Below are 10645 nucleotides of genomic sequence, written 5' to 3' on the forward strand. Positions count from 1 at the left end.
TGTTTTGACCAGTGTAAAAATCTGTGTGCTTGATTTTGCGTCAGGTGGGAAAAGGTTGAAAAGAAAAAACACTCCAGAGAGGTGTGAGAGAGAGTTGCTGTGTTAAGAGTTGTGTGAAATGTACAACCAGCCTATGCTGTTAAGCTCCGGGCAGCAGGAGAAAATAAAAGTATTTTTAGGTGCAGATCCTCAGTAGGTTTTGTCCCTAAGCTTGAATCTTTCATGTCACATTTGGTCTTTTGAACAACAATTCCTAATCAGATTTAAGTTTAGGCAAAATTGAGGACTTGTTTTGCGCACAGAAGTATGTCTTAAAGTATGTTTCTTCTCATTAGCAGAGATATTTTTACAAATACCACTGAAATATGAGGGTTTCTCTGCACTTATGCACGCTGTCCAAGAAGAAAGAAAACACCAGAATCGTAACTTTATGCATAAGACTGCTTGATGTACAAGAGATATTTAGTAGGAAGGTAAAAATGCATTCACAAAGCAACAAAACAAAACACCTTCCTGACTAAGATGTCATTAATGCAATTAATTCAAAAAACATGCTATTTGGTTTCCATGTAGAGGTAGATGTTGGTGACGTCAAGTGTTTATTTTTATCTGTGGATGCATCACGGGCCAGAGAGTTGACACACACAGGTTTCGTGTGTGAGTGCTCCTCCCTCGAATAAACAAAAGTGATGAAATCATGTGACCAAAGAGTTTTCCCACACCAATCAGGTAATGCATCGTGCCAAACTGCCCATGTGACAGTAGTTAACTACAAACATGGAAACATTTCCAGGCGTCGATGCTCTCAGTGCAAACAAGTCATAGCACTGCGCTGCTGGCACTCCTTGCTTACGTCCGAATGATTCTCCAGTGAGGTTTCATCCCACTTAGATTCAGTGCTACAAGAATACTAATGAACCATGCTGACCATATTTATTGATGCTTACAAGCAGAAATCTCTGCACTAAAAGTGAAAGGGAGAAAAACTGGATTAAACAGGATTTGATGAAGCTTGTGAAGGTTCACTTGGTTTTGTGTGAGCTTAGTTTTTGTGCTAAATCAAACTGTAAGGTTAGACTTCTCGCATGTACAAAATCAATCCAAGGCACCACATGATGACATGACTTGACTCAATGTTTTCCAGGACTTCCATTAAAAAAAAGAAAATTTCTTTTCTCTCTTCTTCCTCAAAAAGTTGTAAATTACCAAAAGTCCTGAGGCACAAAATCTCTGGTATATAGCTAAATCAAGTAATTGTTTTCGGACTCTCACGTGATTATGCATTAATGTAAATAAATCAGTCACAACTTTGAAACTTTGAGCTGATATTGTGCAAAGAAATAATAAAAACCCATGTAGCTGCAGAGGAATCAGAAAAATATCCTGTCACTGTCTCTGCAGTTACCTTTTTTTTTTTTTTTGAAGCTTACAGGAAACTGGCGGAGGTGTTCATCAGACCGCAGTGGGTTTGGGGGTGTTATACGTCCATTAAGAGTGCACTATATGTCTGTTAGCTCAATCTGCGGTGAAAACCACTAGCACTTACCAGCAGCCTGCTGCCTGTGCTGGCATCTCCCCAGTGAGATAGTAGGATGCTCTCTTTGGCTCACCAGTAACAATAACTATGACATTAAGAGTCATGCACTGTTGTTGTGAAACTGATGGTCTTTTTTTTTCTTGCAGTGTTTTATGAGTACATTTTTATGAGATATCTTTCTGTGAAAACCACAGCTCATCAGAATTGTCTATTTGTATTTGCTGCTTATTTTCAGTAGATTTATATAAATGTGTGTTATATTAAAACATACTATATATACAGATTTATAATACATATTACATTACACATTACTTAATAACATGATTATCAGTTCAAAGGGAGGCTGATATTCCCTGATTGTAGATGGGAATTTTTTCACACTATCTGTCTAAGTGCACCTTATCGTTCAGTAGCTTTTAGAACCACCTTTAGCAGCAATAACTTGAAGTAATCATTATCTGTGTGACTTTATCAGTCTCTCACATTCCTGTGGAGGAATTTTGTCTCACTCTTCTGTACAGTGTTGCTTGCGTTCATTGATTTTTGCAGGCATTGATTTATGCACAGCTCTCTCAGCATTTCAGCCAGGTTGAGGTCTGGACTTTGACTGGACCATTGTAACACGTTCATTGACTCTGTGAGTCACTGCAAGGTGCCCAGGTAACGTGGCTGTAAAACAAGCCCAAATCATCACCCCTCCACCGCCATGCTTGACAACCGGTATGAGGTGTTTGTGCTGATATGCTGTGAACACAGTGCTGTGTAGTACGGCCAAACAGCTCCACTTTGGTCTCATTTGCCCAAAGGACATTGTTCTAAAAGTCTTGTGGTTGTTAAGGACACGTTTTCTGTTTAGATGTGGTGATTAAGCGCACAAGTCAGAGAGCAATCTCTCTTGTTCGGTTTTTATCTCAGTAAATAAAACCTCGATCAATCACCTCTTGGATTCCAAGCGATGCATATTGTTTACTTAAAAGAAAACAACTTAATATTTGCTTATACAGTCTTTAGGAAACTAAATAAGAAGATGCAACTACTAGTCTAGTTTTCAACTTGTCACACTGTTGGGTTGTGCGGTTCTAAAGTGTCTCAAATTTTACCATCAATTCATTAATTAATACTGTGTTGCTTGTGACACGTCCCATCAAAATAATGAGGCACCATTTATTATTGATGATAATTCATCTTCACATGTTTTATTCATCGTCGTTGAAGCCCAGAGGAAGGCGCTAAGGCCAGAGTTTGGTGACCTACAGTAAAAGTTCACTACATGTCTCAAGGTAAATAGGAAGACAGCCTGACAGTGTTCTTCTCCCTGGTGTGGGTTTGTGGCGGGTCAGTCCCATCACGGCAGCTGATGACAATAGTGACGACTGTGATGATGAGGATGGTGACGTATGCAGACGTGCGTGTGTTTGTGTCTGTGTACTGTGATTATCTTTCGTTCTTTTTTTTTTATTCTGCTCATGTGAATATTAAAGAGTGTACATTACGGTAGAACCGAGTGTTATATGACATGTATAAGACCCGCTTTATTCCCTACCCCACCCTTTTGTAGATGAAAATGCAAGGCTATATTTGGAGAGAGCTGATGTCACAAGTGGTTTGAGCAGAGAGCCTATAACTGTTGCAGTCGGCTTGTGTGACAGTCTGACAAACCTTGGAGAGCTCCAGTAGCAGACTGGGATCTAGCCAAGACTACAGAAAGTGAGTATTTTGTCTTTCCTATGGCTTGGATGTCTTTTTCCCCCACAGGTTTTATTTATAGTTGTTAATGAGGTGCTAGAAGAAACTGACATTTATCTCAGTTTTTATATAGTAACATTTTTCTTTAAAAAATTAAAAAGGGAATATTTTAGTAAGTCTATTTCTTGCATATTTTTTAAGTAAGTAAAAGAGAGGTTAGAAGATTAAGTAAAAGATTGAAATTCACATAGAGCACAGGGAAATGTGTAGATGAAAGCTACATTAAGTTAGATGATTCTGTGGAAATATAACTAAGACTGAAATGTACAAAAACGGAAAAAAAACAAACTATTTATTTAAAAAAAAAATTATGTGTTGTTCTGTAAACAGATGTAACAGTGAGATTGCTGCTACTATTTTCATACGACTAACACAATAAAAGACTTTGTCATCATTTGAACACATATGCAGCTGATTAATTAGTAATGAAATGTTATAAAATGATGTCATTATAATCTAACATTTAAGCTACTCATCAAATTTGGATATATATTACAAAATAATATATTCTTAATTACTTTTACTTCAAAATCAAATCCCGAAAATATTGCACCCTATACTAAAATTGCACATGGTCAGGACATGTTTATATATTTAAAATATATCCAATGTGAATAAAATGATGCGTGCATGTTCAACATTTAAAGCTGGTGCCATTAAATTACCTTTAAGAAACCAGTACTGGCAAATGTACTGTCCTAGTTGAAGTAAAATTCTAAATGAATCCATCCCATATTGTTTTTGCAAAGTCAGCTCAAGTGTTCCTTCAGATTTGCATTTAAAAGCAACTATATTCTAATTATTGTGCTGCACGTTGCTGAAGTTGAAATAATGTCAGCATTTCCAGGAACAACAAGCTTTGTTTTTCAGACTGCTCCTGCTTGAAAATGTCTGCTTGCTCCATTTTATGGTGGAAAAATCCCAGTATCAGATGAGTCGATACCATGGATTTAATTGCTTTTAAAACTATTTCAAAGATTTTTTTAAAAAATGCATTTTTGGCAATCTAACTATAACTTTATTGCATTTTTTTCAAATATAATTTAACATAGCTTAACACTTAGGTTAGACCCTGACATCTATTTTGATGATGTACCTAATTTGTTGGGAATCAGACAAAACTATCACACGTCTCACTGGTTTTCCCTGAAGCACAATAAACAAATGTAACTCCTGTTGTGTTTGCAGGTAATCACGCTTACAGCATGTATCACCTCAGGGTGCCTGTGCTTCTTCTCATGCTGCTTGTGCTGCTGCACTGCATCACCGCTGCCCCAAGCTATAGGTAAGCCAACACATTCAAAGCAGAGAGCCGAGGTGCAGGAGAACTTTGGCTTTCATTTGGCTCAAATGTTGATAATCAAAGATGGAAACCAACTGTGCTCATTTGTGGGGAAAGTGTTTCACTGTGCAGGGAGAAGTGGGGCTGGAGCTAAGTGGCCACTTTCTCTCCTTGTTCTCGGGAGTTGTGGATATCTTCAAGAGCCTATCATCAATGTCAAATGGTTTAGCCCTTTGTCCTCTGTGATTCAGGTACTTCAGTCCCAGCTCATCCAGCGAGCAAGAAAGCGATCTCCCAGATAGCGAAGCCTGGTTGCTTCCCGGGCTAATCTCCAACCCATTTCTCAGCCTCGTGGGTACACGGCCACGAAGGGGGCTCACAGCTATGAACAGGTAGCAGCATTATTGCTTGATTTCATTTTAAAAAAGTTGAAATCTACGAGTATTTTTGTGGTGTTTCTTAATATCTGTGCTTTTCTTAGTCACCATATAGAGAAGAGAAAGTGCAACACAGCCACCTGTGTCACCCAGAGGCTAGCAGACTTCCTGGTCCGTTCCAGTAACACTATTGGTACTGTGTACGCACCAACCAATGTGGGATCTGCCACCTACGGCAAAAGAGACCTACTGGAGCCTTCAGGCTACGTGAATCTCTAGTGCCAACTGAGGAAACTCCACAGCATTTGCAGCAATCCTCACAGCTCTGATGATATAACCAATCATGTAACAATGATTGTGAGAATGACATATATATAATGATGGCAATGATGGCAATGATCACAGACTTTTCTTGATTACTTTCTTAACTTAAGAAACAGTGCCTTTGATTTAAAACATCACTGTATATTTTTTTCTGCCTTTTTGTGTGTTGTGGCTTCATATGTTGTTGCACAATGGCATGATGGGAATAATAATAATAAAAAACAACCAAATGTTAAAGTAATTCATGGGAAATAAAATAAAGGAAAAACATGTAAAGCAATATAAAATAAATGTTATTTGTTGTTTTGATAATAAAATTGTAAAAAAAATATATATATATTTATATTTTTTAAAACCTTTATGCATTTTAAGCCACATTATTGTATTAGAGCTGCACGCAGGAGCTGTGAGCTGTTAGCATCCATCTGATGAGTACAGAAAACGTTTTCTTTCAGGAGATGTCCATTAATCAAATAAAAGTATTTCACTTTGATTATGAGCAAACTCTGAAAGTTGCATTGCCACTGGAATAAACTTAAAAATGAAGTAGCCATCCTATTTCACGCAGCTCATTAATTCACCCAGCTCCATAACACCAAGAAATAAACAACTCACGTTTGCCATAACGTCAAGCTTTCATGAGGAACACAGCAGCCAAAGAAACTCAGAGGAAATGCTGATAATTCAGCCCCAAATTCAATCTCATCTTTCACTCTCATCACAAGCAAACGATGGTTCAGCATTTTGAGAATAACACTTGTTCACTTTCTTGCTAGACAAGATAAACACCACTTTCATTTCTGTAAAACAAAAAAGTCGTATATGTTGCTGACGCAAGCAAATGCTCAAGACACACAAAACAGGGGAAGCGGTAGGAACTTCTGAGGGACTTTTAACACTAAATAATTAGTCTGACTTCCTGGTATTATGAAATGCAGAAGCTTATGAGGTACCATTTTATTCAAATCATTTTTAGTGCCTGTTATTTGAGTCCATATCAAACCAACTTTGCACATCAATGCCATGAAGACGATGCACCCCAAAGCATCCAAAAAGTACCTTAAGTGGCGTGCTATGAACTCATCGGCCACCGTATTATCTACACCTTCTTAGTCCTTCGTTAAAGCCACTTTTTTTTTCAGGACACTCTTAATTCTTCATGGAAGAGATTCAATGAGTTTCTGGAAACATTCCTTAGAGTTTCAGGCCCATATCGACATGACAGCGTCACACAGTTCCTGTAGATTTGTTAGTTGCACGTCCATGATGTGACTACACCTTTTCACTATACTGTTTAAGTACAGGGAACTCATTGTCAAGTTTGAGATGATTTGTGACATGATGCTGAAAACAGCAATCAGAAGATGGGTACACTGTGGTCATACAGGGACGGACATGACCAGCAACAATAGTCAGACTGTGGTGTATAAATGTTCAGTTGGTACTAAGTGTCCCAAAGTTTGCTACACCATTACAACAACACCAGCCACACTGATACGGGGAAGGATGGATCCATAGTTTGATGTTGCTTACAGCTAATGTCACAGCAAATAATTGAGACTCATTAGACCAGGCAAGTTTATTCCAGTTTTCCAATTTTTGTGATCCTGTGGGAATTCCAGTCTCAGCTGTGACAGAAATAGTACCCGATGTGGTTTCCTGCTGCTGTAGCCCATCTACTTTGTGACTTGATGTGCTGTGCATACATAGATATTCTACTGCATACCTTGGTTATAACAAGTGGTTATTTGAGTTACTGTTCCCTTCCTATCAGCTCGAGGCAGTTTGGCCATTATCTTCATTTTTACCCAGAGAACTGGATGTTTTATATTTTTCAGACCATTCTCTACAAAAATCCTAGAGATGGTTGTTTGGGACCATCCCAAAGATCAGCAGTTTCTGAAATACTCAGACCAGCCTCTCCCGTCCCAACAACCATGCCACTCTCACAGTCACTATCATATTTATTCTAGTGCTGTCAATAGATTAAAAAAAATTAACTAACTAATCTCACAATTTTCTGTTATTAATTGCGATTAATCTCAATTACTTTATTAATAGCCTGGCTCCAATTACATTTTTTTATTCTTTATATTTTAAGTAATTATCGTTGTTCACCGAAGTCCAGTGGTCTCCGGTGAGAGCGACATTCCTTACTTGCACAAGCTTGCTGGACTGCTGAGCCCTCTGGTCCCCATACAAAGTGTGCAGTCTCGACACAATGGTTCCTCTCGAGGGCAGATTGTAACACTCATCTCCTGATGCAGCACGAATGACTTCTCTCAGTCCATCATCTTCTACTATGCTAACTGGTCGGCAGTTTTTAGCTATCCAAACAACCAAGGAATTGGTTACCTTTTCTCTCACATTTTTTGTTATTCGTCCACAAGCACCATACTCCTGAAGCGTAGACTGGCGAGGTCCCGTAGAGGTGGATTCAGTTGGGTGTTTTGCTCTCAGGTGATACGCCAGTGATGAACTGCTTCTGTGGTACTTGAATTCAGCGTTGCAAATTGTGCATCTTACTCTCGTTTTGTCCAACAAGCCATCAGGCAACTTCTTAAAGAGAAACTTTCCACCCAAAAGTCCGCCCTCGTCCATGCTTGCGTGTGTTAGCTAGTGTTAGCTAGATAGTAGCATGGTGTCACTTCTTCTTCTTCTTCTAATCATTTCTGTCAGGCCAAACGCCAGCATAGCACACTGTTGCCCCCTCCTCCAGAGGTCTTAGATTACAGGAAATTAATAAAAAAACAAAATCAGCGTTAAATTTTTTTAATGCATTAAACATTTCGCGTTGATCTTAACAATTAACGCGATAATTTTGACAGCACTAATTTATTCTGATGCTTGGTTTGAACTTCAGGAGTAGACTCAGTTGTTGCCATGTGATTTACTGATTAGATATTTGTGTTAAGGAACAGCTGAACAGGTGTAGCAGAGAAAGTGACCAGTGAGTGCAGGTTTATAGTTTTTATATTGTACCTTACTTCAGTATGTAACCTTCAGTATGTAATATTGCACAGTATATACTTCAGGTGACTAATTTGATTTATGCTACAGTGTAATCAGATTCACAGCTCTTCATCATCATCATCATCATCATCATGGCCCTCTTCATTAGGCCGGTTCTGCTTTCTTCACTTTCTCCTTTATAATTTCCCACCTGCTGAGGGAATTAACTAAAGAATGATGTGACATTAAAGATAGATAGATAGATAGATAGATAGATAGATAGATAGATAGATAGATAGATAGATAGATAGATAGATAGATAGATAGATAGATAGATAGATAGATAGATAGATAGATAGATAGATAGATAGATAGATAGATAGATGGCTTAGCTTTCACGTAATCTGTAAATAAATCTCCTCACTTCTTTTTTAAAACTCCTGCTCTGGTGCCTTTCTCTCATGCAGATGTGAAGATACATGAATAGGTAAAGTTCCCCATTCTAAGCTAAGTAAAAGTCTAGTAATTGCCACAAATACTGTATTCCCATATAGTCATGTGTTGCCTTTCTGCAGAGGTTATTCAGGGTAATGAATATCAAGAGGCGACGTATGACGCACAGCATTAACCTCTGTTTGATTAGCAGCGACCCAATCATCTCAGACACTGACATCAACACTCCCATGCACGGTTAGCACCTGCATAAAAGGTTTTTCAAAAATAGAACAAATGCCGGCTTTTGCTGATGAATCCAAAAACAATGCAGCCATTATCCCCCAAACACTCTGACGGTGAATGGGGATCATGTCAAGATCTGTCGATTGCCTCATGTAAAACCACAAATGGCACTGCAACTGCTATCTGCTGCGGGGTTGTTTATCACTGCGGTAATGACGGTTGATGAATGTTTTGATGGAATTTTAGATCTGATTCATGGCCTGGTGACCACATTGATCGGTGGCATTAAAGGTACAGTTGTGTTTCAATATAAACAAGAAGGTTGCTGTGCCACCAAAATTCAAAACAAAGGACTTTAACCTCCTCTCGCTACTAAATTGATTTACATGTCTTTTACAGTAATAAAGGGTCTCTGTAGTGACTAAAATGATTAATTTCTCTGATGCTGAAAGTGTTATTGTTATATATATATATTATATATGTATTATATATGTATATATATGCCAAGAGAGCTTCACAAATTACAGCAAATATAACACATATGAATATCACAAGTAAAGAAAAGAGCAACAAGTTGCACCTCAACCAGATTCTTTGGTAGTCATCAACACACTCCTGGCATTATTCTGGCTGGATATTTGACTACTTTTCAGTTGCCAGGAAGTAACAGTTGGCAGCAATTCAACGAGACAAAGAATTAGACTAGACTGATGCTTTAAGTAGGCATGTGAGGTAATATGGGAAACTCGAGAGTACACAGTTAAAAACTAAACACAGTTAAAACTAAACAGCCATAGTAAGACAAGGGAGCTAAAATCCAATGCATACAAGAGAAGCGCTACCAAAAAATCCCCAAAAAACAGGATGTATGACAAACAGAAAAACACCTACCACAGAGACTAAAATATGACAACATGATTGAGGGAATAAAGGTGAAATAAATGGAAAACTTGAAGCCTAAATTCTAACCTATGAAGAAACTCAAAAGATATTCTTCATAAGCCTGTCGTACAGGAAACCATTAATCTGAGTTATTATTGGTTTTTCACATACTGCTTTTGCAGTTAAATGAGCAGCTTTTGGCTTAATTGGTGTTAAATAAATAATAACATGGTCTAACAGGTCATGTTCTGTAGTTTATCTGAGGTTGTAGTCTTCACATTTTTAAGATCTAATAAGGAATAGATTATTTGTCTTATGCCCTGAAACATAAACCATTAAAACTAAAGGACTGACTGTATATAACCAGAAAGAATGTAAGCTTCATTAATATGTAATATAATGAAATAACGATGAAAATATTATTAATAATAATAACAATAAGAAGAAGAATTATTGATGAACAACAATAAGACAGAGGGTCATTTTATCCAGAGACCAGGCGAGCTACACTTAAGGCCAGTGTAGCATCACTTCTCTTAATAATATCTGAATGTAATCCAAAATATTAATACAAGCTGGTTGTTTCGAGCTGTTTGAGCCTTTTCTCTGAGTTTCTTAAAGAATGTTTCAAGAATTTGTATCTTCAAATGGGGACTTACGTGGACACATACATGTTGCATAAGAGATCTTCATTATATTATATATTATTTATTTGCAATCACAAAAAACAGGGTACAAAACTCAGTCTGTCTCCAAACAATGACCTCCACCCTGTTTCAGTAGTATGGACAGATCTCTTCTGAACAAAACAAACAGTGCTGTCCTTGGTTCTGAAATCTGAAACAATACCCTTTATTGTTGTTGATT

The 10645-nt window shown here is 37.7% G+C and overlaps 1 protein-coding gene across 1 annotated transcript; it reads left to right on the top strand.

Moving 5' to 3' along the window:
* Positions 1–3123: 3123 nt before the first annotated feature.
* iapp (islet amyloid polypeptide) lies at positions 3124–5614 on the top strand. The gene is made up of 4 exons (XM_004553908.3): positions 3124–3244; positions 4472–4568; positions 4817–4957; positions 5047–5614. The coding sequence occupies exons 2-4, from the start codon at positions 4489–4491 to the stop codon at positions 5219–5221; spliced, it is 396 nt and encodes a 131-aa protein (XP_004553965.1). The 5' UTR covers positions 3124–3244; positions 4472–4488; the 3' UTR covers positions 5222–5614.
* Positions 5615–10645: the final 5031 nt, after the last annotated feature.

Source organism: Maylandia zebra, linkage group LG17 (genome assembly GCF_041146795.1).
Source record: "Maylandia zebra isolate NMK-2024a linkage group LG17, Mzebra_GT3a, whole genome shotgun sequence".
NCBI lineage: Eukaryota > Metazoa > Chordata > Actinopteri > Cichliformes > Cichlidae > Maylandia > Maylandia zebra.